The 26,738-nt window shown below is 44.6% G+C and overlaps 1 protein-coding gene across 3 annotated transcripts in view; it reads right to left on the minus strand.

The window, feature by feature from the left end:
• LOC143286538 (cytochrome P450 302a1, mitochondrial-like) overlaps positions 1 to 26,738 on the minus strand; it is a 50,128-nt gene that overhangs the window by 9,991 nt on the left and 13,399 nt on the right. The window contains exons 1-6 of one of the 3 annotated variants that reach the window (XM_076594141.1): positions 18,139 to 18,489; positions 12,144 to 12,603; positions 11,713 to 11,939; positions 9,346 to 9,577; positions 2,116 to 2,306; positions 131 to 326 (exon numbers count right to left, since the gene is read on the minus strand). In XM_076594141.1, the coding sequence (XP_076450256.1) occupies positions 131 to 326; positions 2,116 to 2,306; positions 9,346 to 9,577; positions 11,713 to 11,939; positions 12,144 to 12,466 (1,169 nt within the window). In that variant the 5' untranslated portion in view covers positions 12,467 to 12,603; positions 18,139 to 18,489. Of the gene's footprint in view, positions 1 to 130; positions 327 to 2,115; positions 2,307 to 9,345; positions 9,578 to 11,712; positions 11,940 to 12,143; positions 12,604 to 13,029; positions 13,112 to 18,138; positions 18,490 to 26,738 lie in introns of those variants that run through there. The other 2 variants (XM_076594139.1, XM_076594140.1) reach the window with 2 other exon arrangements.

Below are 26,738 nucleotides of genomic sequence, written 5' to 3' on the forward strand. Positions count from 1 at the left end.
CAATACAATACAATACAATACAATACAACACAATACAATACAATACACTACACTACAATACAATACAACACAACACAACACAATACAACACAACACAACGCAACGCAACATGACACAATACAATCCTCACCGTCGGATGAAGCTCTGAGCCTTGACCAGCTTCCGGAAGGAAGCCGAGTGACGAAACAGGAAGGGCTTCTTGTTCTCCGAGTGCGTCACTTCCATGACGTCACTCACTGACTGGATGAACCGGTAGGTGTCGCTGTCGGCAGGGATGTTGGCATCAAGCGCCCCCAAGCGGCGGTTGAAGCACACGCACCCGATCCCTGTGTCACAAAAGTGAAGGGAGGTTTTGTGTGTGTATGTGTGTGTGTGTGTGTGTCTGTGTCTGCGTCTGTGTGTCTGTGTGTGTGTCTGCCTGTCTGTCTGTCAGTCTGTCTGTCTGTGGGAGAGGGATTGGGGTTGAAATCCCTTCAGTTTCAGTTCATGTCACCAAGAATGCAAATCTGTTTTCATTACAGTTCTGTTTCTTCTTAATCATCTCCAATTCCTGTTCCTCTACTTTATTCCGAAAGAGTGTGTATGCGGATAAATTATACATGTGCATTGATAATACTTTTGTGGTTGAGGGATGAGAAGAAATGTGCACACGTGTATGCTGTGTACTTTACGGAATACTTTTATATGTACATCACTGAATGAAGACAGTTTTGTAGCATACATATGTACATTTCTTACCTCGACGCTTCACATAGATTGCTAAAGTTAAGTTTATGTGTATAACATCATGTGGCTTTTGTGTGAAGGACTCTGCAACCAATAAGTAAGTTCTCGCTGGTGAATTTCTCTGAAGCTTTTGTCAAAGAAACTGCGACCCAAGCGGTGTCATTCCACAGACTGTGTCAGATTCCTGGTGTATTTGGACTGAAAATCTTTCGACTTAAAATAAACATGTCTTGCAGACCAGTGTAGATGCACGGCTATGATGAAATAACGAAGACAACCCCAAGAAAAGAGCCAACGTGTCGGCGGTCTTCAAAAAGGGTAACCGGAATAACGCTGCCAGCTACGGAACCGTTTCCCTGACCAACATCTGCTGCAAGATCCAGAAGCACATCATAACCAACTGTATGATGAAACCGCTTTCGCAACACAAGATCCTCACAGATAGACAACATTGTTTTGGAGCTAGGAGAAATTGTGACACCCAGCTGGTTTCTTTAATACTGGAGATACCTTCTAATTTAGACCGCGGAACACAGAATACTTGATTTTCCAAAGGCCTTCGATAATGTCCCGCATGAACATCTCTACTGTAAGATCGACCATTATGGCACACAAGGAGCAACCTGTGACTGGATTCGCACCTTCTTATCAAACTGATCCAAGCGAGTAGTGATGGACGGATCACCGTCTGACCCAGTGCCTGTCATTAGCGGAGTTCTGCAAGGGACGGTTCTACGTCCTCTCTTCTTCTTGCTCTTCATTAATGACCTATCAGACCAATTTCATGCGAAATATCGCCTGTTTGCTGATGACTGTATTGTTCTATAAAACCATCAATACAAAGGAGGACCGCAAGCTACTGCAGGAAGAATTCAACACCGTGACAGCCTGGGAACAAAACTGGGGCATGGAGTTTCACCCACGAAAGTGTTATGTTCTTGCCTATACAATATCCAGACAATCCACCAACTTTAATTAATTTAATTTATTGAAAAAAAAACACACACACTGAAGCAAATGACCAGCTCATAATGCCTTCGCCAAGAACAACATAAAAATTATAAATATTTATGAATACTGATGACCAGGAGAAGAAGACGACGAAGAAGAGGACGAAGAAGAAGAAGAAAATGGCGACGAAGAAGAAGACGGCGACGACGAAGAAGAAGAAGAAAACGGCGAAGAAGAAGAAGAAGAAAACGGTGACGACGAAGAAGAAGAAGAAAACGTCTACGAAGAAGAAGAAGAAGAGGAAGAAAACGGCGACAAAGAAGAAGAAGAAAACGGCGACGACGACGACGAAGAAGAAGAACAACAACAACAACAACAACAACAACAACAACAACGGACTAACAACAACACAGCATCAACTACATAAAAAAACCTCACCCTCCATGGCAAACTTGTACAGCTCGGGCAGAAGGTCGTCAATGACGCCGTCAGGTCCCCTCAGCCGGCGGATGACGGTGACGAAGTCGTCGCTGACCTGGTTGTGCAGGTGCAGGTAGGCTGAGGCCGACTTGGGCTTCAGCATCTTCACCTGGGCCTGGGACCTGAGTCTGTGCCACTCGTCTCCCTGGCTGCAACACAGTGTGGTGTGAGGTGTTATATTTTGGGTTGGGCTGGGTTGGGTTGGGTTGAGTTGAGTGGTGTGGTGTGGTGTTGTGTTGTGTGGTGTGGTGTGGTGTGGTCTCGTGTCATGTCGCGATTTGGGCTTCAGCATCTTTTCTTGGGCCTGGAACCAGAGTCTGTACCACCTGTCCCCCCTTTGCTGCACAGTACGTGTGGTGTTGTGTGGTGTGTTGGGTTGTGTTGTATTGCCCTGTGCTGTGCTGGATAGTGTGGTGTTGTGTGGTGTGTTGGGTTGTGTTGTATTGTCCTGTGCTGTGCTGGATAGTGTGGTGTTGTGTGTTGGGCTGTGTTGTATTGTCCTGGTGCTGTGCTGGATAGTGTGGTGTTGTGTGGTGTGTTGGGTTGTGTTGTATTGTCCTGTGCTGTGCTGGATAGTGTGGTGTGTTGGGTTGTGTTGTATTGTCCTGTGCTGTGCTGGATACTGTGGTGTGGTGTTATGTTGTACTGTCCTGTCAGGTGCTGTGCTGGATAGTGTGGTGTTGTGTGGTATGGTGTTGTGTTGTATTGTTCTGTGTTGTGCTGGATAGTGTGGTGTTGTGTGGTGTGTTGGGTTGTGTTGTATTGTCCGGTGCTGTGCTGGACAGTTTGGTGTTGTGTGGTGTGATGTGGTGTTGTGTTGTATTGTTCTGTGTTGTGTTGGACAGTGTGGTGTTGTGTGGTGTGTTGGGTTGTGTTGTATTGTCCTGTGCTGTGCTGGATAGTGTGGTGTTGTGTGGTGTGTTGGGCTGTGTTGTATTGTCCTGTGCTGTGCTGGATAGTGTGGTGTTGTGTGGTGTTGTATTGTCCTGTGCTGTGCTGGATAGTGTGGTGTGGTGTTGTGTTGTATTGTCCTGTGCTGTGCTGGATAGTATGGTGTGGTGTGGTGTGGTGTGGTGTGGTGTTGTCCTGTGCTGTGCTGGATAGTGTGGTGTGGTGTTGTGTTGTATTGTCCTGTGCTGTGCTGGATAGTGTGGTGTGGTGCTGTGTTGTATTGTCCTGTGCTGTGCTGGATAGTGTGGTGTTGTATTGTCCTGTGCTGTGCTGGATAGTGTGGTGTTGTGTTGTGTTGTATTGTCCTGTGCTGTGCTGGATAGTGTGGTGTGGTGTTGTGTTGTATTGTCCTGTGCTGTGCTGGATAGTGTGGTGTGGTGTTGTATTGTGCTGTGCTGTGCTGGATAGTGTGGTGTGTTGGGTTGTGTTGTATTGTCCGGTGCTGTGCTGGATAGTGTGGTGTTGTTGGATGAAATGTTGTTATGTTTGCGTGTGCACGTGATGAAATAAGAGAGAGAGCAATGTGTGGGTCTTCGGGTAACGGAATAACGTCCGTCGCCTGTCCTGGATCATTATGAAGTAGGAGTATGATTGGTTTTCGTAAACAGTCTGATCACTTGTGTTTGTGGTGCTGGGTTGTGTAGTATGTCTTCTGTTAATATGGGTGTTGTTTGCGCGAATGAATTGTGTTTTTCCCAAGGCCCTTGGATAGATGTGTGATGTCTTATTGTAGCGCGTCTGTGCACGGGAACTGTGTTGGTTGTTATGTTGAAGCGTGTGGTGGTGGATGTCCCTGTGCTGTCTTGGATAAGGGTGACGGTTTGTCGTTTATCTGTCATGTCTTCTTAATGATAAGTTTTGGTTTGCGTTTGTGATGGTGTTGTTTTATAAACCTGTGGAGGACTTTTAGTGTATTGTGTGGTTGAACCTTTGATAGCCTGGTCCTGTGCATGGATGGTTCCGAAGTGTTATGTTCTGTGTTTAGAGTTTAGTTTTTAAATTTTGTACACACTGAAGTGAGTCATATGCTTGGAAAAATTTATAATGTTTTGTATTGTCCAGTGAGAGAGACGGAAGTGTGGAGATGATGTGGCTGACGAAGGAGCTGGACGATTGTCCGTAAGAGAAACGGCGGATAGTGTGGTGTTGGAGGAAGTGTTGGAGTAAGAGTGAGTGAACGGACAAAGATAGTAGAAGGTGACGTGACGGCGTGAGACATTGTCACTGATCTGACTGCTAAATACTGCTGGCTTGTAGTGGGAGGTCGTATGACGGTAGGTCCCTGTGCGTGCTGGAAGTGTGGTGTTGTGGGTGTGGCTGGTTGTATGTCCTGGCTGGACTAGTTGGTGTTAGTGTGTGATGGTTGGGTAGTCTGTGAGTGCTGATATTGGTGTTGGGTGGTTGGTTGTGTTGAGTCTGGCTTGCTATGGTGGGGTTGTGTGTGTGTTGGGTTGTGTTGTATTGTCCTGTGTTGTGCTGGATAGTGTGGTGTGGTGTGGTGTTGTGTTGTATTGTCCTGTGCTGTGCTGGATAGTGTGGTGTGGTGTTATGTTGTATTGTCCTGTCCGGTGCTGTGCTGGATAGTGTGGTGTTGTGTGGTATGGTGTTGTGTTGTATTGTCCTGTGCTGTGCTGGATAGTGTGGTGTTGTGTGGTGTGGTGTTGTGTTGTATTGTCCTGTGCTGTGCTGGATAGTATGGTGTGGTGTGGTGTTGGGTTGGGTTGTATTGTCCTGTGCTGTGCTGGATAGTGTGGTGTTGTGTGGTGTGTTGGGCTGTGTTGTATTGTCCTGTGCTGTGCTGGATAGTGTGGTGTTGTGTGGTGTTGTATTGTCCTGTGCTGTGCTGGATAGTGTGGTGTTGTGTGGTGTGTTGGGTTGTGTTGTATTGTCCTGTGCTGTGCTGGATAGTGTGGTGTTGTGTGGTGTGTTGGGTTGTGTTGTATTGTCCTGTGCTGTGCTGGATAGTGTGGTGTGTTGGGCTGTGTTGTATTGTCCTGTGCTGTGCTGGATAGTGTGGTGTTGTGTGGTGTGTTGGGTTGTGTTGTATTGTCCTGTGCTGTGCTGGATAGTGTGGTGTTGTGTGGTGTTGTATTGTCCTGTGCTCTGCTGGATAGTGTGGTGTTGTGTGGTGTGTTGGGTTGTGTTGTATTGTCCTGTGCTGTGCTGGATAGTGTGGTGTTGTGTGGTGTTGTATTGTCCTGTGCTGTGCTGGATAGTGTGGTGTTGTGTGGTGTTGTATTGTCCTGTGCTGTGCTGGATAGTTTGGTGTTGTGTGGTGTGGTGCTGTGTTGTATTGTCCTGTGCTGTGCTGGATAGTGTGGTGTTGTGTGGTGTGTTGGGTTGTGTTGTATTGTCCTGCGCTGTGCTGGATAGTGTGGTGTTGTGTGGTGTGTTGGGTTGTGTTGTACTGTCCTGTGCTGTGCTGGATAGTGTGGTGTTGTGTGGTGTGTTGGGTTGTGTTGTATTGTCCTGTGCTGTGCTGGATAGTGTGGTGTTGTGTGGTGTGGTGTTGTGTTGTATTGTCCTGTGCTGTGCTGGATAGTGGGGTGTTGTGTGGTGTGTTGGGTTGTGTTGTACTGTCCTGTGCTGTGCTGGATAGTGTGGTGTGTTGGGCTGTGTTGTATTGTCCTGTGCTGTGCTGGATAGTGTGGTGTTGTGTGGTGTGTTGGGTTGTGTCGTATTGTCCTGTGCTGTGCTGGATAGTGTGGTGTTGTGTGGTGTGTTGGGTTGTGTTGTATTGTCCTGTGCTGTGCTGGATAGTGTGGTGTTGTGTGGTGTGTTGGGTTGTGTTGTATTGTCCTGTGCTGTGCTGGATAGTGTGGTGTTGTGTGGTGTGTTGGGTTGTGTCGTATTGTCCTGTGCTGTGCTGGATAGTGTGGTGTTGTGTGGTGTGTTGGGTTGTGTCGTATTGTCCTGTGCTGTGCTGGATAGTGTGGTGTTGTGTGGTGTGTTGGGTTGTGTTGTACTGTCCTGTCCTGTGCTGGATAGTGTGGTGTTGTGTGGTGTGTTGTGTTGTGTTGTATTGTTCTGTGTTGTGCTGGATAGTGTAGTGTTGTGTGGTGTGTTGGGTTGGGTTGTGTTGCCCTGTGCTGTGCTGGATAGTGTAGTGTTGTGTGGTGTGGTGTTGTGTTGTATTGTTCTGTGTTGTGCTGGATAGTGTGGTGTGATGTGGTGTTGTGTTGTATTGTCCTGTGCTGTGCTGGATAGTGTGGTGTGGTGTGGTGTTGTATTATCCTGTACTGTGCTGGATAGTGGTGTGTTGTGTGAGTACTGGGTTGTGTTGTATTGTTCTGTGCTGTGCTGGATAGTGTGGTGTTTTGTGGTGTGGTGTGGTGTGTGGTGTTGTGTTGCATTGTCCTGTGCTGTGCTGGATAGTTTGGTGTGGTGTTGTGTGGTGTGGTGTGTTGTGGTGTGGTGTGTGGTGTGGTGTTGTGTTGTCTTGTGCTGTGCTGGATAGTGTGGTGTGGTGTTGTGTGGTGTGGTGTGTTGTGGTGTGGTGTGGTGTGTGATGTGGTGTTGTGTTGTATTGTCCTGTGCTGTGCTGGATAGTTTGGTGTGGTGTTGTGTGGTGTGGTGTGTTGTGGTGTGGTGTGGTGTGTGGTGTTGTGTTGTATTGTCTTGTGCTGTGCTGGATAGTGTGGTGTTGTGTGGTGTGGCGTGGTGTTGTGGTGTGTACTGTGTTGGGCTGCGTTGTGTCGTGTCATGTCGTGTTGTATCGTATCGCATCATATCGTCGTGTAGTATAGTATAGTGTAGTGTAGTTCTCTTTTGTCACAACAGATTTCTCTGTGTGAACTGGGGCTGCTGTCCCCAGGGAGCGCGTCTCTACACAGCATCGCCACTTTTTTTTCTTGTTCTTCCTTTCTTTCTGTCAACAAGTGTATTTGTATTCCTATCAAAGTGGATTTTTCTACAGACTTTTGCCAAGGACAACTCTTTTATTGCCGTCATGGACGCCATACTGACACTCGTATCCAGCTGTCTGTCCGTTGAGAAGTCCTCTGCTAACTATCGGTAGTTTCTGAACTGTAACCTTGTATCTTCAATGAAATCGTGTCATACTTGCCCCCACGACATGCCTAATGTTGTGTATTGATTGGTATCTGTCTATGGTTTATCTACCAAAATTATCACAGCTAAACAAAGCAGTGACACGTAGCGCAAACTTGCTATGGAGGCACACACTGGATGGTCAGCTTAACTGACGCCGCGAGCCAAGTGAAAGTTTGCAGTGAAGCAGTCATCGTAGCCAGCTGAGCGCTCGGCTACATAATATTTCAAGTTCCCGCTCCGCGCGGTTCTTTTACGTTTGCCAAATGCATGCTGCACACGGGACCTTGATTTATCGTCTCATCCGAATGACTGTAGAACGGGGCATGTATCCCGAAGGTGGTGAATTCAATGCAGCGCTTTTAATTTTCTTTGTCTCCACATATGGGTTTCAGCGCTTTATAATATGACGACTAAAAAAATCGAAAATTTACAGTGACAACCGGTCTCAGAATTTAGGATACAAAATTTAGGAAATTAGAGGTGTTTTCTGTGTAAGGCATATAGATTATATTTCCTTTCAACCCTTTAGGGTATCACTGGAAGATCAAAAACAGACGAACAAAATAACAAAGTAAATATGAAAATAACTAAACTTATAGTCGAAATGTATCAACAACTATGTATCGAATACAATTTAAAACTAAATGCATGCTCTACAAATAATGTGACCTTACCACACCAACTCACTCACTCAAATACACGCTGTCTAAAGTACATCAAAAAATCTATAGAATTACATACGGGATATTACGAAGAAAGCTTACGATAGTGTGACCCTATGTGAAACCTGACTGGATTACACAGGAAACGAATGATGAGCGCCCAATTGCAACTGTCAGTCGCCTCTACCCAGGTAGACAGCATCTTATACAAATGACCCCGTGTTTGTAAAGCGCTTAGACGGAGATTGGTCTCGAATCCTGTGTAGGAGTATCCATAATAAGCACATGTTCTCCTTCTCAAAATACATATGTTCAAAGCACATTGAAATAATCTGTCAAATACCCCGGGAATGCTCGCGAAGACAGTCAACTATAAAACCAACCTTGGACTAAGTCCGATTCGTCTGTTCCCATTTTGCCTTCTATTTGATCGTGCCGCCACCCTCAATGGCCTATTGAGTGACTTTGTCCCGTTTCGCCTACCACACGTTCCCGTTTCGCCTATTCAGCCTCCCCCCCCCCCCCCCTCTCTCTCTGTGTCTCTTAAAGTGTGTCTCTCTATATAATTCTATCTCTGTCGCTCTAAAGTACAGTGAGACACACACACACACACACACACACAAGGAGGAAGGTGGCAGAATGGTTAAGACGCTCAGCTGCCAATACAGAGAGTCCGTGAGGGTGTGGGTTCGAATCCCGCTCTCGCCCTTTCTCCCAAGTTTGACTGGAAAATCAAACTGAGCGTCTAGTCTTTCGGATGAGACGATAAACCGAGGTCCCGTGTGCAGCACGCACTTGGCGCACTGAAAAAGAACCCATGGCAACGAGAGTGTTGTCCTCTGGCGAAATTACGTAAAATGAAATCCACTTTCATAGGTACACAAATATGTAAGCATGCACTCAAGGCCTGACTAAGCGCGTTGGGTTATGCTGCTGGTCAGGCATCTGCTCAACAGATGTGGTGTAGCGTGTATGGATTTGTCCGAACGCAGTGACGCCTCCTTGAGAAAGTGAAACTGAAACTGAAACACACACACAAACACACACACACACTCCAATGACGTGAGATATTTGGTTGCTGTTTGGGTTTTTTTCAAAGCGCATGGACACACACACACACACACACACACACACACACACACACACACAGAGAGAGAGAGAGAAACACACTCCAACGAAGTGAGATTTTTTTTTTTTTCGAAGCACATGCACACACTCGTGCACTCACGCAAACACCGCGGCCACACACACACACACACACACACACACACCGGGTACATCCATCAATCCATCAAACCAAGTGAAAGCTTGCAGTGAAGCAGTCATCGTAGCCAGCTGAGCGCTCGGCTACATAATAATAATATGAAGTTCCCGCTCTGCGCTGTACTGACACGAGTAGCAAAATGGCTGATTGAACACTTTCGCTGGCTTCAGTTTGCTAGCAAAGCGGGGCTCAAAGAAGTCATGCGCTATCCACCTAATTTTGGATTCAGCGCAACAACCCCCCCCCCCCCCTCCTCACCTGGTCAGTAATCCCTGCACTCCATCACTGTAGTCTGTGTTGTATTTGTGCAGCGTGCGGAAGGCGTCTCTGCGGGGCCGGGTCCCTTGCATGCGGTACGCGGCCTCTATGTCTTCCGGCCGGTACACGTGCACCATGGTGAAACCCAGCAGCACCGTCTCCCGTATGATAGACCCGTACAGCTCTTGCATTCGTTTGGTTTTCTGCTCGAAGTTCATACCGTGCAACGGGCCTGAAAATTGTTGGGTTTACACACACACACACACACACACACACACACACACACACATATATATATATATATATATATATAGAGAGAGAGAGAGAGAGAGAGAGAGAGAATACTGATAACAAAAAGGAGGAGGAACAGGAGGAGAAAGGAGAAGACGATTACGCCGACGACGTCGAAGGAGAAGAAGAAGAATTCATTACTTTCAGAAGGAAAAGAAGAAGAAGACATTACTTTTATTAGAAGAAGAAGAAGACATTACTTTTATAAGAAGAAGAAGAAATTTCTTTTATGAGAAGAAGAAGAAGAAATTACTTTTATGAGAAGAAGAAATTACTTTTATGAAGAAGAAGGAGAAGAAGAAGACGTTACTTTTATGAGAAGAAGAAGAAGAAGAAATTACTTTTATATAGGGTTCAAAGCGCCTTACGTGATCCAGCTAAAAGGAAACGCGACACAAAAACATCATGAAGAATCTTCTCTGTCGATATGAAAAACATCCAATACGTTCACACATACAAATCAATACTCGCAAAACAAAAAATACAGCTGCGCATTTCCAAAACTCAACAAACAATAACACTATCAAGCACGGAAAGCTTGAAATAAAATAAAATACATTTCCCAAGAAAACACACGCACGCACACAAACACGCACACACTTTGTTGATTATTAATTTGCTTAGATTAATCAATGATGAATGATATAGTTAAAGCGGTCAATAGATTTAGTCAGCATGTGTGGAAGGAATGGGCCTGGGAAATGAATGAATGAATGGATGAATGAATGAATGAATGAATGAATGTCGAACGAACGAACGAACGGACAAACGAAAGAACGTGAAGGAAGGAATGAAATGAATATGTGACTCCACAAAGAAAAGAATGTGTCAAAATATATGTATGCGTAATATGATGCCTTCATTTAAAATATAAATGGGCTGTTTCTCTAATCGCAATGTCAACGTTTAATTACGATATGATATCCAATGCCCATCCTCTGTGTTTACTGCATGTTTATGACCGTGATTACTTTGTGTTTATGTCTGTGATTATTGTATGTGTGGTTTACTTCGAGTTAACATTTAAGCATTGTATGTGTAAACATTGAAAATCTGTGATTCTCGTGAATTGTTTATGTGTTTAACGCTACCAATGAAGTTCTCTTATTTAATATTACAAAGTATACAATGAATTTCTCTTACTGAGGATGACAAAGTATCTTGTATTCAATCCAACCATTCAGAAGCGAAGTGGTGGCCTAGTGGAAACGTATCCGCCAAGGAAGCAAGAGAATCTGAGCGCGCTAGTTCGAATCCAGCACTCGACTGTACTTCCTCCCCCTCCACTAGACCTTGAGTCGTTGTCTGGACGCTAGTCATTCGGATGAGACGATAAACTGACGTCTCGCATGTAGCATGATACTTAGCGCTTGTAAAAGAACCCATGACAACAAAATATCAAGGGTTGTTCCTGGTCAAAATTCTGTGGAAATCTCCACTCTGATATGAAAATAAATACACTTGCAGTCAGACGTAAAGGAGAAAGAAAAAAAGGTAGCACAGCGTAGCGACGCGCTCTCCCTAGGGAGAGCAGCCCGAATTTCACACAAAGAAATCTGTTGTGACAGAATGTAATACAAGTAACAATACAATACGAGCCTGGGTTCGAATCTCGCTCTCGACCTTTCTCCCCATTTTTACTGGAAAATCATAGTGAGCGTCTAGTCATTCGGATTAGTTGATAAACCCCGAGCGCCCGCACACAGGAAAAGAACCCATGGCAACGTAAGAGACAAATATGGTGTACATTTGAATAGCGTCATGGCGTCCTTTCTCTGGTAAAACTGTGCAGAAGAAATTCCACTCTAATACGAACACACACACACACACACACACACACACACACACACACACACATATATATATATATATATATATATATGTATATATATATATTATGCATGCACTCAAAAGCCTGACTAAGCGCGTTGTTTGGGTTATTATGCTAGCAGCTGGTCAGGCATCTGCCTAGCAGATGCGGTGTATAGTAGCGTGTATGGATTTGTCCCCGAACGCAGTGACGCCTCCTTGAGAAACTGAAACTGAAAGTGAAAGTGAAACAAGCCAGCAACCCACCCCCGGGCATGTGCATCCACATGGTCCCGATCACGGGCAGACTGAGGGGAGCAGGCATCTCCGAAAAGGGCCGAGCCGTGTCGAAGGCCAGGTACGGTGGAACAGTGGTACTGCTGGCTTTAGCGTCTGGTGTCGGAGGACGCACATCCTGTGTGTCGGGGCGGACTGGTGCAGTGGTGGGGGATCCCACGTGGACTTCGGCAGCGAAGGACTCGGTTGGAGACATGCTGTCCACAGACAGCAACAATGTGTGTACGTGTGTGTGTGTGTGTGTGTGTGTGTGTGTGTGTGTGTGTGTGTAAGTAAGTAAGTAATCATGCAGACGGCGTGTATAAATGTGCAGACAGACTTATGTATACAATATATCTTATCCGTTCAAGAACAGTGTACAAGACATACGCACCACAGTCTAATGACAACCACTAACCCACCTGTCGTCAGACACCATCTGCCCCTCTGCGACGCCCGGTGACGTCATAGGACAGACCGCCACCTCCCTCTCCGTGACGTCATTGTCCCAAGGCTCGCTGAGCGCGGCGCGTTCACTGACGGCAGAGGGACTGGTGGCTTTGGATCTCGCGACGATGGTGTGCTGCGCGGAACTGCTGGTCAAAGCGCGCGCCCCGCAGACCAGCCAATCGCGTGTCGCGTGCACGCCACGTGGTCCGCCCGCCAGCCAATGGCGTGCCGCGAAGGGACCACGTGACGCGCGCAGCAGCTGTCGGCACAGACTGTCCAGCAGGAAGCGAGGCATGACGTCAGAGGTAGGGTTGGGGGTGGTGGAGACGCCGGGGTGGAGGAGAAGCTGGGTGATGGATGGATGGATGGGTGCACCCGGGGTGTGTGTGTGTGTGGCTGCGGTGGGAGACTGATGTGTAGACTTCCCTGCGTCTGGAAAGGAAAGTTACATGGTGAAATGGATTTGTGTGTGTGTGTGTGTGTGTGTCTGTGTGTGTGTTTATTTCCAAAAATTGTTTCTGAATTGTAACAATATGAATTATGCCTGAATTCTTCTTCTCATTAGTAGCAGTAATAGAAGTACTACTACTACTACTACGACTACTTATAATTATGATGATAACAATAATAACACTACTACTACTACTACTACTACAAATACAACCACTACTACTGCTAATACTGTCATCATCGTCATTATCATTACCACCATCATCATCATCATCATGAGAACAACAATACGCACGTTGTAACAGAACATACCTAGCATGCACACCCACCCATCCACCCCGAAACGGAGAATGGTTGTCTACATGGCGGAATAAAAACGGTCATACACCAGTAAATACCAACACGTACACTGAGAGAACATGGGCCGAGTAACATGTCCACTAACGAAGAAGATGAGTACGGGCGCTGAACCAGTCGCGAGATATGCAGACATCCTACTTAAGAAGAGTGTGACGGGCGCAATAGCCGAGTGGTTAAAGCGTTGGACTGTCAATCTGAGGGTCCTGGGTTCGAATCACGGTGACGGCGCCTGGTGGGTAAAGGGTGGAGATTTTTATCTCCCAGGTCAACATATGTGCAGACCTGCTAGTGCCTGAACCCCCTTCGTGTGTATATGCAAGCAGAAGATCAAATACGCACGTTAAAGATCCTGTAATCCATGTCAGCGTTCGATGGGTTATGGAAACAAGAACATACCCAGCATGCACCCCCCACCCCCCCCCCCCCCCCCCCCCCGAAAACGGAGTATGGCTGCCTACATGGCGGGGTAAAAACGGTCATACACGTAAAAGCCCACTCGTGTGCATACGAGTGAACGCAGAAGAAGAAGAAGAGTGTGTGTGAACAGGTGCATCACTTGAACCCGCCTGTAGTATCCCAGATGTGTCCCCTACCTGGAAACGTCCCCGGGGGGACAATTTGACCACTGGATATGTCCCCCGTGAACTATCTCACCGTTTTTAATGTCCCCTGCGGACATTTTTCAGTGGCCAAAGTGTCCACCTTCTTGCATTTTAGCCTCGTTCTGAAATGTACCCTCCTTCCCTAAAAAAAATTAGTTAAAACGCAAGAAGTGTGACATTTTGGCTACAAGAAAATGTCCGCAGGGGATATATGAACGGTGAGATAGTCCCCGGGGGAACATTTCCAGCATTGCCCCCCAGGGACATTTCCGATGTGGGGTGACAATCTGGGATACTGCACCGCCACACACAAGTCCAAACCGAAGATAAAGACGACGTGATTGTGACCAGGTTGGTCTGTGCTGTGCTGTCAGTGGGGCTTTTTTTTCTTTTCTTTTTTCCTGAGGGGTGGCTGGTAAGGGAGGTGGGGGAAAGGGGGCACTGTTAAACGCACTGTGTGAACCGCGCGAAGAATGTCGTCACTGTCTTGTACCGTCCGAGGCCAGGAAATATTTAGATCCCTGTTGTGTGTGTGTGTGTGTGTGTGATTGTGGGCAGGGGGAGGATGCAAGCGGGGGTGTATGGGAATGCGTGTAAAAGTGTGTGTGTGTGTGTGTTTGCATGTGCGTGTATGTCTGTGTGCATGTGCATGTGTGTCCGAGTATGCACATTAAGTTTCTCAACCGACAGTGCTTTTTTTTCATAATCATAATTATAATAACATGGGACTGAAGAGCATTTATAGCAAAGATTACGCCTTGTTATGTCGAAAACTATGAGAGAAAGCATTCATGTTTTCATGGATGTTGTCGTCTCAAAACTCACCTTTTCCCTCAGCAGTAAGTTCAATTGTGGCAGGTCCACTTCCTTTGCGTTAGCTGTGCTTGACTATGTATGTATACATATGTATGTGTACATAACTACATGCATGTATATGAATGTGTATTGTGTGTGCGTGCGTTTATGTAAGTTTGTGCCTGCTTATGTGTGTGTATGTGTTAGGGTAGCTGTTAGATACACATGTATTGTTAAAATGTATGTATGCAGTGTGTGTGTGTGTGTGTGTGTGTGTGTGTGTGTGTGTGTAGTCATATTTTGGTGTGTGTATGTAACATAGATGTAATGTTTTATGTTAACAAAGCGTTTTTGTAAAGCACCTAGAGCAGATTTCTGGATAGTGTGCTATATAAGTATCCATTATTATTATTATTATTATTATTATTATTGTGTGTGTGTCCATAAGCTCTCAGTTGGGCCAACAGCAAAGTGAGAGCCGTATTATGATCAACGGTTCCTCCACTGCAGTGGAAATTCTTTTACAGCTTAATCTTTTTGTGAAGGACTGTAACTCTAAAACCAGGAAGCCAAACTGCTGTGGCTCTTCGTGCTGCAGCCTTTGGGGGGGGGGGGGGGGGGGGGGGTGGGGGGGGGGGGGGGGGGCTAGTTTGTGACCATCCCAACGCCAACTGTCCTAAAAAAATTTTTAGCCGTGAGAGTGGTGATGTAACTTGGGCAAGACACTCTCCACTATAATCAAATTCTAGACCAGATGACCGGGACATGAGTTTCATCCTCTGCAGTTCTGATGGTCGTAGTCGGACACGACTGAGACTGTCACACTGTCCATATAAGGTAGTGAATCCGTGGACGTGTCTTCGCTATGACCTCTTTCTGTATCTTCTGAAGGGTCACAAAAGGACATTCTCTGACCTCTTGTCTGCGTATGAGTGTTTTCTGTACCTGACAGGTAATCGTGCTTAAATTACCTGCGATGGACACAGTTTAAATCCGCGGGATATGTGGGTACTTTCTGTACCAGTCATCGGCTTTCCATTTACTTATGTCTTTTTTTTTGGTTGATGGAGAGGTGCGGGTGGGGGTGGGGTGCTTATTTTGCATTTGGTATTTCCACCCATCACCATCACCTTTATATATATATATATATATATATATATATATTTTTTTTTTTTTTTTTTTTTTTTTTTTTTTTTTATCTTTTTGGGTCCCATCAATACGGAGTATGGGTCCAAATCTGCATGAGATACATCGCAGGTACTTTGAAAACCACAGTTAAAACAGTTAAACCGCCTTTGATTGTGAACACCATATTCCGGATTTTATTCAGATTTGAATTAATTAACTGCATTTCTGTTGTAGATTTTTTTGTTGCTTTTATCATTGTTTTACCTCAGTTCCATACAGATCATAGAGCATCGTTACGCTTTTTCGTCCCAGTTAAAACACACACACACACACACACACACACACACACACACACACACACACACACACACACACACACAAGAAACAGGAGTCTCGAGTGCTCTGTGTACTTCACATTATCAGTGGCGGTGGTCATTCTGGTCAGTAGACAAGGTCACTCACGTATCCATGAATGGCCCTGATGCTATTATTGAAAGATGGCTTTATAAATAACAGCATTATCTTAAAACTGAGTACGAGACTTGAGTTATCGGTACTTATTTGTGTTGAGTGAGAGGATAGGTACGTGTGGAGAGACAGAGACAGACAGAAAGAGAGAGAGAGGGACAGACAGACAGACAGACTGAGACAGAGAGGGAGAGAGAGAGAGAAAGTGTGCGCGAGCGTGGTGTGTGTGCGCGCGCTTTTGTGTGTGGGGGTAGGAGGCCCAAAAAAACAACAACAACAACAACAAAATAATTCTGATATTAGACTGGACGGTAGAAGAAAGTCGACCAAAGGCACACATGTACTGTCAGTGTGTGTGCGTACGTGTGTGTATGTACGAGTCGTATGTGATTTTTCGTTAGCTTGTTTTTGGTGTGTGTGTGTGTGTGTGTGTGTGTGTGTGAAAGTGTATTTGTTTGTTGTGTGTGTGTGTGTGTGTGTGTGTGTGTGTGTGTGTGTGTGTGTGTGTGTGTGAAAGTGGTTTGTGTGTGTGTGTGTGTGTGTGTGTGTGTGTGAGGGTGTGTGTGTTCGTGCGCGGGCGTGTGTTTGTGTGTGTGTGTGTGTGTGTGCGCGCGCGTATGTGTGTGCATGTAAGTGCGCGCGCGCGTGTGTGGGTGTGCGTGTAAGTGCGCGCGCGCGCGTGTATATGTGTGTGTGTGTGTTTGTGCGTGTGTCTGTATAGTATGGGATGTGTGTGTGAACTAAAGTGATCTATCTTTGACATGTTTACAGCGGTTGTACCGAATGACCCATTACGAAGTTCACTCACTGCATGATAATGCGTACGTGTCTGAACGTGAGGTCAAAACTGACTCTTGTCTTCTGTTTTTTTGCCCCCACGTTTACTGTGGTCGGTGCGACGAACTTTATTTGTGACGTGTCCAGAGCTTTTGAGTGTGTGTGTGTATGCGTGTGTGTGTGTGTGTGTGTGTGTGTGTGTGTGTGCGTGTGTGTGTGTGATGCGGTGTTATATATTGTGGTGTGATGCGGCTACTCTCTGTGTGCGTGAGCGAGAGAGAGAGAGAGAGAGAGAGATTGAAACGTCCCGAACGACACGGTTTTTTGTTGTTGTGTTTTTGGGTTTTTTTTTAACATATGACTGCGGTACAGACGTTGTGAACAGCAAAATTACACATATCTTTTAACGTTCATCCAGTGGTCCCTCTGACTATTTTACGTCTTACTTCACAAAAGTTAATGTCCTATTTCAGTAGCTTACATTCTGGGGCCCATTCAACTGAAAATATTCGTGTGTTTTTTGTTGTTGTTTTTGTTTGTTTGTTTGTTTGTTTTGTAGTTGTGTGTGTGTGTGTGTGTGTGTGTGTGTGTGTGTGTGTGTGTGTGTTCTTGTTTTTGTTTGTTTGTTTGTTGTTGGGTTTTTTTGGTTTTTTTGTTGGGTTTTTTTTGGCAACACAGTCATATGAAAAAATTATTTATTGCGTGTAATTGACCCTTCTTGTGGAGAATCGGGCATAATACGACGCAAAATTTAAGGATCCACACCATGAAAGCGAACTGACACTATTTTTTTCATCTTGAAGTCGCCCCTTTCTCCCCCCCCCCCCCCCCTGCATGATTTGAGACGCCAGAACGCAAAGAGCCACTCTCTGATTTCCACAGTCAGATTCTCTCGCTTCCTAGGCGGACGCGTTACCTCTAGGCCATCACTTTTTAATCGCCGCCTGGCGACTTGCATGGAGAACGCTGCTGGCGCCGGTAGGCGACTTGAGCATTAGAGTCAACAAAAGTGTTGTCCCAGGCAAACTCCGGAAGAAAATCCGCTTTGACAGGAAATAAATCGAATACACTTGCAGGCAGGTTTTATTTTGTTAAAGGGTAGCACTCCACTGTTGCGGCATGCGCTCCCTAGGGTGACAGCAGCCCCCGAATTTTACACACAGAATTCTGTTGTGACAAAGAGTAATAATACGGTGCAATACAATGAAAACTATAGGAAGGGTTGGAAAATTCTCTCTCTCTCTCTCTCTCTCTCTCTCTCTCTCTCTCTCTCTCTCTCTCTCATCTTTACAGAGTCTCGACATCGGCATCAACAAATAAAGAAGATTAACAAAAGAAAATATCACCAGTACATTACACTGATTCTGTACTTTCGTCTGTTACTCACCAGTGTCGACAAACTGAAGTGTAACTCAAAACCACGTGTCACGTCGAAGAATCTCGCTTTTTTATAAACCATTCACATCCAGTTCGCAACGGCTGACGATGGCTCACGCGACACTGAGGAAAGACCAATTTCGTCATCACGGATGACTCGATCAGTTGATGGCTCCAACCTTAGCTGAGGTTATCATCCCAAGGCGGGCTAAGTGTTATCACCCAGATTTTTACGGGTCACGTATGAAACTTTGCTACGGTCACATCGTACCACTGAAGAGATCTGACTGAGGTTCAAAAGGGGTTGGGTTTTTTTTTTTTTTTTTTTTTTATGACAGCTACAAAACTTGTCACACAAGGTAAGTTAGTTAACTGAGTTCGCTGATGGGAACCGTCAGCGGATCTATGTGTGAAGGAAAATTGTGCGCGAAGGTACAACAAGGGGGGAAAAGAAAACTTGATGTGTGTGGGCGGGTGCTGAGGGGGGGTGAGGAGTGGAAATGGGTAGGAGGTGGTATAGAGGGGCGGTGCGCGTCTCTCGGTGTGTGTGTGTGTGTGTGTGTGTGTGTGTGTTTCGTTTCTGCTGCTCCTCCACCGCCTCCTATTCCCTGTACTGACTGTCTTTTGTCTGCACGGCTCAGACATTCATTTTGCTCACACGTACGCGCGCGTGCGCACGCACACACACCCACACGCGCACCCATACACACTCACTCACATACGTACACACACACACAAATACACTCTAAAACAGACGCACGCACACAATACACATACACACAGACGCACTCACATACACACACACACGCACTAAAACAAACGCATGCACACAGTACACACACACACACACACACACACACACACACACACACACACACACGCACCCACATACACAATCACATACGCGCGCACACATATACACTCACACGTTCGCGCGTACACACACACGCGCTTGCGCGTACACACACACACATACACACACACGCACGCACGGACGCACACACACACATACAGACACACGCACACACACCCGCGCGCGCGCACACACACACACACAGTCGAGTCAGGGCTTTTAAAGTGTTGCTCCCAGTAACCCATGACCCCCCCCCCCTCCACTCCCACTCCCCCCCCCCCCCCCACCCCCACCCCTTTTACGGTTTTTTTTTTTTTTTTTTTTTCATTACATCGTTGTAATAATGCGTTGCAGCGGATTGCCAGCGACACCAACCTTGAACGTCTCACAAGCTTTTTCAGCGATTTTTTTTTCTTTTCTTTCCTTTTCTTTCTTACTTTCTTTTTTATATCTTCTTTTTTTTTAACCTCTTGTGCACTGTTCCTCACACTGACCTAAATTCCTAACCCCCCCCCTCACTCCCCTCCCCTCCACTCCACCCCCTCAGTCCCGCGACCCCGTCTCTCTCTCTCTCTCTCTCTCTAACATGACACCACCAAACAAGACAATGCAAAAGGGGCCGCCAAGGACGTGAAGGTGAACAGGTACAGTTTACAGGGGCCGAGGGTTCAGCGCTATCGCCTGTAGTGAGCCCAACGCTATTATTATACTATAGCGATCTCGGACTTGTGCACTGCATGAACGTAGTAGCTCTTGAAAGTTTGCTGAATTATACTTCTCTTTTTCCCTGCTGGGCAACATTTTTTTTTGTTTTTTGTCTGGTACAGCTGTCGCATTAGGACATTGATCAGTGTACATTAGACAGTGTCATTCTTGTTCTCGTTTACGATAAAGTCCTGTTTTTAGGCACCCTGAATTATTGTACCTTTTTTTTCTTTCTTCTTTTTTTCTTCTTTTTTTTTTACCATGGCCTGCAATTTTTTTTGGTGCATGTATGAAATGATATTACCAATTACTAGATGTTGTAACCCATTTTCTGTGGATTTCGACTCACGCCAATAAAATTAGAACATTAACATTACTTGGATTTCATGTTTCTTAATGTTAATGTTCTAATTTTATTGGCGTGACATATGTTATGTGCATGCATACGTTGTTTGTGTGTGTGTGAGTGTGTGTGTGAATGAGTGTGTGTGTGTGTGTGTGTGTGTGTGCATTTTACTTATATATACGATTTATTCCCTTGGTGTTTTTATTTATGTATTGTTGTACAATACCTTATGGTCTTAACGTGTGTGTGCGTGTGTGTGCGTGTGTGTGTGTGTGTGTGTGTGTGTGTGCGCGCGTGCGCGCATGTCATTTTTAGTAATCTATACGCTTTTTTTGTTGGATGTTTTCATTTGTTAATATTGTTGTGCAATACCCTATTGTCTTAACATGAGTATGTGTGTGTGTTGGGGGGGGGGGGGGGGTTGGTATATCGTCAGCTATTGGGAATTCTTATTTGACTAGTTTTAATCTCTCCTTATGTTGCACATGATTTTATGCCAGTGTTTACAATGAGCCTGTGATTGCACAACTTAATTTCCATGTGGATTAATAAAGTGTTTTTGATTGATTTGATTGATTGATTGACAGTGTCATTCTTGTTCTCGTTGGTCTTGAGACCAAGCTAAAGGTCTACAGAGCAGTAGTTCTCCCCACACTACTGTACGCCTGCGAAACTTGGACAGTATACCAACGACACGCCAAGAAGCTGAACCACTTCCACACAACATGCCTCAGGAAGCTACTGAACATCAAGTGGCAAGACAGGACCCCAGACACGGAGGTGCTTGCAAAAGCCACCCTTCCCAGCATTTTCACCATCCTGATGCAGTCCCAGCTTCGCTGGGCTGGACGCGTGGCGCGCATGCCAGACCATCGGCTGCCCAAAAGGCTCTTCTATGGCGAGCTGCAACAAGGGAAGAGATCACACGGAGGTCAGAAGAAGCGCTTCAGAGAAACTCTGAAAGTCTCTCTGAAAGCGTTTGATATCAACCCTGACTCCTGGGAGGAATCTACAGTGGACCGTGACAAATGGCGCGCTGCTGTGCACAAAGGCGCCAAGTTGTGCGAGGCCAACAGGACTGCTGCAGCTGTTCAGAAGAGGCAGGCCAGAAAGTCACGGGCAAACAAGCTCCCTGACAATGGTATGCCTGTCTTTGTCTGTCCCCACTGTCAGCGAACATTTCGTGCGCAGATTGGACTATTCAACCATCTGCGCATTCACAGATAGATTCATAGGCATCCCCCCACCCCACCACCACCCTCCCCCCATCCCCCAGCTGGATGACAACGATGGTCATCATCGATCTCGATGGACACACACCACCACCACCACTACCAGACAGTGTCATTCTTGTTCTCGTTTCGGATAAAGTCCTATTTTATCACCCTGAATTATTGCACCTTTTTTTCTCCTTTTTTTTCTTTTTTTACCATGGTCTGCAAATTTTTTTTGTGCATGTATGAAATGATATTACCAATTACTAGATGTTGTAACCCATTTTCAGTGGATTTCGACTCTTATTTTGTAAGTTTATTTTACTCAGCTTTAATTGCGGATTCAGTCACTAAACTACTGTGCACATCATCTTGCTTTTTGTCCGGTTTTTTTCATCCAACAAGGCATGGACAGGTAAGCAATTGGTGCAGTGGCTTAGGATGCTAAAAATAGGACAGTATTCCGTTTCGACTAATCTCCCCTATCCGCCTGATCACCACTGACCTTGGTTATCCCGATTCGCTTATTTCTAGTTCGCCTATGTACGTAGTTGCCCTTTGTGTGTGTGTGTGTGTGTGTGTTTGTGAAAAGTGTGTGTGTGTGTGTGTATGTGTGTGTGTGTTAAAAATAAACAAAACCCTCGCTTTCATCATCGGATTCTACGCGTAGTGTGTGTGTGTGTGTGTAAGAGAGAGACAGAGACAGAAAGACAGAGAGAGAGAGAGACAGAGACAGAACGACAGAGAGAGAGACAGTGAAAGAGAAAGAGAGGCTGAATAGGAAAAACGGGAAACGGTCGGTAGGCGAAACCGGACGAAGAGTAAAAAAAAAAATTCAAGTGATTAAATTGGAATATGACCGGTTCCCTTTAAACTGCAAGGGAACTCTGCGATCTGTCGTCAAAAGACCCCCCCCCCCCCCCCCCTCCCCCACCACCACCCTCCCCCTCCCCCAGTACTGAACAACCTGACCTCAAGAGCAGCGAACTCTATTATACCTATCTGTCGTCGCCGTTGTAGGACGCGTGCATGCATGTAGTCACGTGGGCGGGTGAACCTGAGTCACGTGACAAAACGTGTGCGCGTTGGTTCAGTCCAAAAATCCAGATCTTGTCCTGAAATGGGGTTGAAAGTCTGGCCCGTTCAAGGTTTTAAACGAAATTTTTTTTTTTAAATAATAATAATACTGTTTAATGGATTATGGGCGTGGCTGAATGAGACGCTGGCCGCTTTGTGAACGAATTGTTGTTTTCTTTGTCTGTCATCACCCGCTGTTTGTCAGCAACAACGTGTATATGGCTTAACCACTCAGTCAACTTGCGGAAAGGAGCCATCGCTATGAAGGATGTGCCGCTTTAACTGTGATAAAAAAATAAATAAATAATAATAATAACTAAGAATATTACTGATATTAATAACAACAAATAAGGTTGACAAATGTTTTGAGGGTAAAATGGATAAGCTCAAAGAGTCTTTACACCATGCGTTTGAAATAAACAGACAGATAAATATATCAGTATATATATATATATATATATATATATATATATATATATATATATATATATATATATCTCAACCATGAATAAACAAATAGATTTGTCAATCAATGAAATGGAAGAATGGATGACTAAAGGATTCAAGATTTTCGTGTAAGGTAAGTTTGAACGAAAATTTTCTGGGGGAAAAACAAAAACAAACCACACACGCAAAACTTCACACATTATAAGATGGAAATATTCACACACACACACACACACACACACACACACACTGCATGGATAAAGAGGGAGACAGAGACCAATAAAGCGAGGCATGGCAGCGGGCCATGACAGGCCACACAGTTCGTACGTTGTTTACTCGGAAAAACAAGAGAAAGAAGAATTTTCGTTTAAGTACCATTGCTTACAATTCTTCAGTCCACTTACCCTCAGCCTGAATCGCACGAGCTATTTGTCGGTAACAAATTAATGATAAATATTTGTTTTCCGCCTTAAAAAAAAAAAAAAAAATTGAAGGAATAAAACCATCTATATTTGTCGTTAACCTCCATATCTGAATGCCAGATTTGCTTGTAACATGAGATCAGTCTGTCTTCAAACTTATTTTATAAAACTTTTCTCATACGCAGTATCATGGCTTAGCCAAACAATACAAAAAGACCCCCCCCCCCCCCCCCCCCAACCACCCCCAAATAAAAAAAAAATCACATAGGTCTTTTACACGTTTGAAACCCAGTTCAAATGGCCAGATTCATGCTGTATAATGAGAATTTCGTAGGCCTGTCTGCATAATCTTGACATGTTCATGGTTAACGAAAACTAACCACCCGTTTTTTGTTTTGTTATTTTTCATTATTATTGATATTCGTAAGAAATGAGTGTGAATGTTCACTTACTGTGAACATACTCTAAGACACTTGACAGTTTGTATTCCTTAACAGCTTGTGTAAGATCTTAAGAAATGAAGGATAATACTCCATGATTATAAAACCAACCTATGTATAATCCAGCTGCTTGGCTGTTTATGTCTGTCAATCTGTTTATACATGTTTGTTTTTTTCTGTGTGTTGTGTGTGTTTGTGTGTGTGTGTGTGTGTGTGTGTGTGTGTGTGTGTGTGTGTGTGTGTGTGTGTGTGTGTTTTGTTGTTGTTGGTTTTTTGTTTTTGTTTTTTGTTTCTTATTGTGTTTGTTGTTGGTGGTGGTGGTGGTTTTGTTTTTTTTTCCTTTTTCGTTCTTTATAAATGTCCATTAAGATGCTGTTATTGTTGGTTGTGCTGTAGTAAAATGTCAACCTATCAAAATGGCTAAAAAACTGTTTTTATATATATATATATATATATATATATATATATATATACATACATACATGATACATTTTACTACTATTCTGATACATACAGGATATATTCCTGTCTTTCTATAGATACGAGTGATGTATGCAATGGTACATTCCGAAATCCTTTAGTCGCATATAATTATGTGCATTATTTCTATCTGTTCACCATAATCTTCTACACCCCACTCGTCCGCTGCATAATATGTTAATAATGGTTCGAGTTGCGTGTCAAAAGGTTTCCACAAGCTGTGAATATCGTATCATTTACAAACTTTTCAGAGATTTCAATATTTCCATTACCCCCTCTCCGCCCTTTGACACATAATTTTGTCGTGAAAACCATCCCTAAGTATGTATTTGTCACCTTTACATCTTCGTTTCCAAAGAACAATATTTCCCCATTAGCTAAGTAGCCATCTTTTCAGAAATGATTATCAGTGAGATTGAGAGAGAGAGGGAGACAGAGAGAAAGAGACAGATACAGAGAGAGGGAAAGAGAGAGACAGAGAAAGAGACACACAGAGAGAGGGAGAGAGAGAAAGAGAGACAGAGAGAGAGGGGGGAGAGAGAGAAAGACAGAGAGAAAAAAAGAGAGAAAAAAGAGAGAGAGAGACTGAGAGAGAGAGACAGATATGGTTTATTCATATAGGCCAAGGCCCCTTATGAAGGGGTACGTGAACATAATACAGTGAAAAACAAAGAAAAAACAAAACACAACAACAACAACAAAAAAACTCACATAATACAACATACATAGAAAACTCGACTAAAGTTCCAAATAAAAACTAGCCTAGCTACGAAACAGTGTTTGAGAGAGAGAGAAAGAGAGAGAGAGAGAGGCAGAGAAAGAGAGAGACAGAGAGAGAGAGTGCACTCGAACGCACTCTAACAACTAGGACAAAGATGGCGACGTTCAAAACAACACAAAAAGAAAAGGCACATACAAATAATAAATATTATATATACGGAAAAGAAGCCAACAACAACAACAACAACAAAAACTTCCTTACACAAGTTATAATCACATGTTAGACGAACCTCATCACGCCCACAGAAGGACTGCTTACACACTCATTTGCAACAGGTAACCCGTTGTTTCCATTCACACACACACACACACACACACACACACACACGCACACACACGCACACTCACACACACTCACACACATACACGCGCGCGCGCACACACACACACACACGCACACACACACACGCAAGCACACGCACACTAAACACAAACTGATGTTTGCCTGTTTTTATGTTTCTTGCCAGGTGAAAATTCATAGTTTGAAAAACAGGTCACATTTACTGAATAATATGTTTTTGAGTGTGGTTTTTAAAGTGGACAGACTTGCTGAATACCCCACACAAATATTGTTTGTTTGTTTTTGGTTTTGGTATTTTGTTTGTTTGTTTGTTTTTTGTGGTTTTTGTTGTTGTTGTTGATTGTTTGTTTGTTTGTCAATCTGTCGTATCTGGTTTGGTTTGTTTCTCTGTTAGTGAAATTTCACTCTCAGGAAAAAAAAGCCATAATAAACTGAACAATACTTATATGTTTTTTAAAGTGTGTTTTTAAAGTGGACAGTCGAGATCAATGACGGATATATATACCTTGTGACCCCAGTACACTTGATAATAATAAAGACATATTCTCTCTCTCTCTCTCTCTCTCTCTCTCTCTCTCTCTCTCTCTCTCTATATATATATATATATATATATATATATATATATATATATATACACGGGTAGTCGAAGCTTATACAGATGTAATGAAAATAAATACAGATGGAGAAATCCTCTCAATAAGCTAATATCCTAACACGTCTTGAACCGAATTCTGTGCTGGGTTGGTAACCAATGAAGTTGTGTTGTTGTTGATTTGCTTCGTTTTTTTTTCACTCTGAAAAAGAACCATTACAGCACTGTTTCAGTTCACCAGAAGGCGTGGTGGGGTCTTCTTTCTTCTTCTGCATTCGTGGGCTGCAACTCCCACGTTCACTCGCATGTACACGAGTGGGCTTTTACGTGCATGACCGTTTTTACCCCGCCATGTAGGCAGCCATACTCCGCTTTCGGGGGTGGGGGATTGCATGCTGGGTATGTTCTTGTTTCCATAACCCACCGAACGCTTACATGGATTACAGGATCTTTAACGTGCTTATTAGATCTTCTGCATGCGTTTACACACGAAGGGGGTTCAGGCACTAAGCAGGTCTGCACATATGTTGACCTGGGAAATCGTAAAAATCTCCACCCTTTACCCACCAGTCGCCGTCACCGTGATTCGAACCCGGGACCCTCAGACTGAAAGTCCAACGCTTTAACCACTCGGCTCTTGCGCCCGTCGCGTGGTGGGGTCAAGTCAGGAGACAAACCAGAAGGTAATGAACTGCGGTGGTCGATACTAATTAACATGGATCAAGGAACTGACCATTCTCAGTTTCAGTTTCTCAAGGAGGCGTCACTGCGTTCGAACAAATAAACCGTATATGCTTCCCCATACCTACCTTCTTCTTCTTCCTCCCCTTCGTTCATGGGCTGCAACTACCACGTTCACTCGTATGCATACGAGTGGGCTTTTTACGTGTATGATCGTTTTTACCCCGCCGCCAAGTAGGCAGCCATACTCCCGCTTTTGGGGGTCCCACATC

This window comes from Babylonia areolata, chromosome 10 (assembly GCF_041734735.1).
Source record: "Babylonia areolata isolate BAREFJ2019XMU chromosome 10, ASM4173473v1, whole genome shotgun sequence".
NCBI classification, from domain to species: Eukaryota; Metazoa; Mollusca; class Gastropoda; order Neogastropoda; family Buccinidae; genus Babylonia; species Babylonia areolata.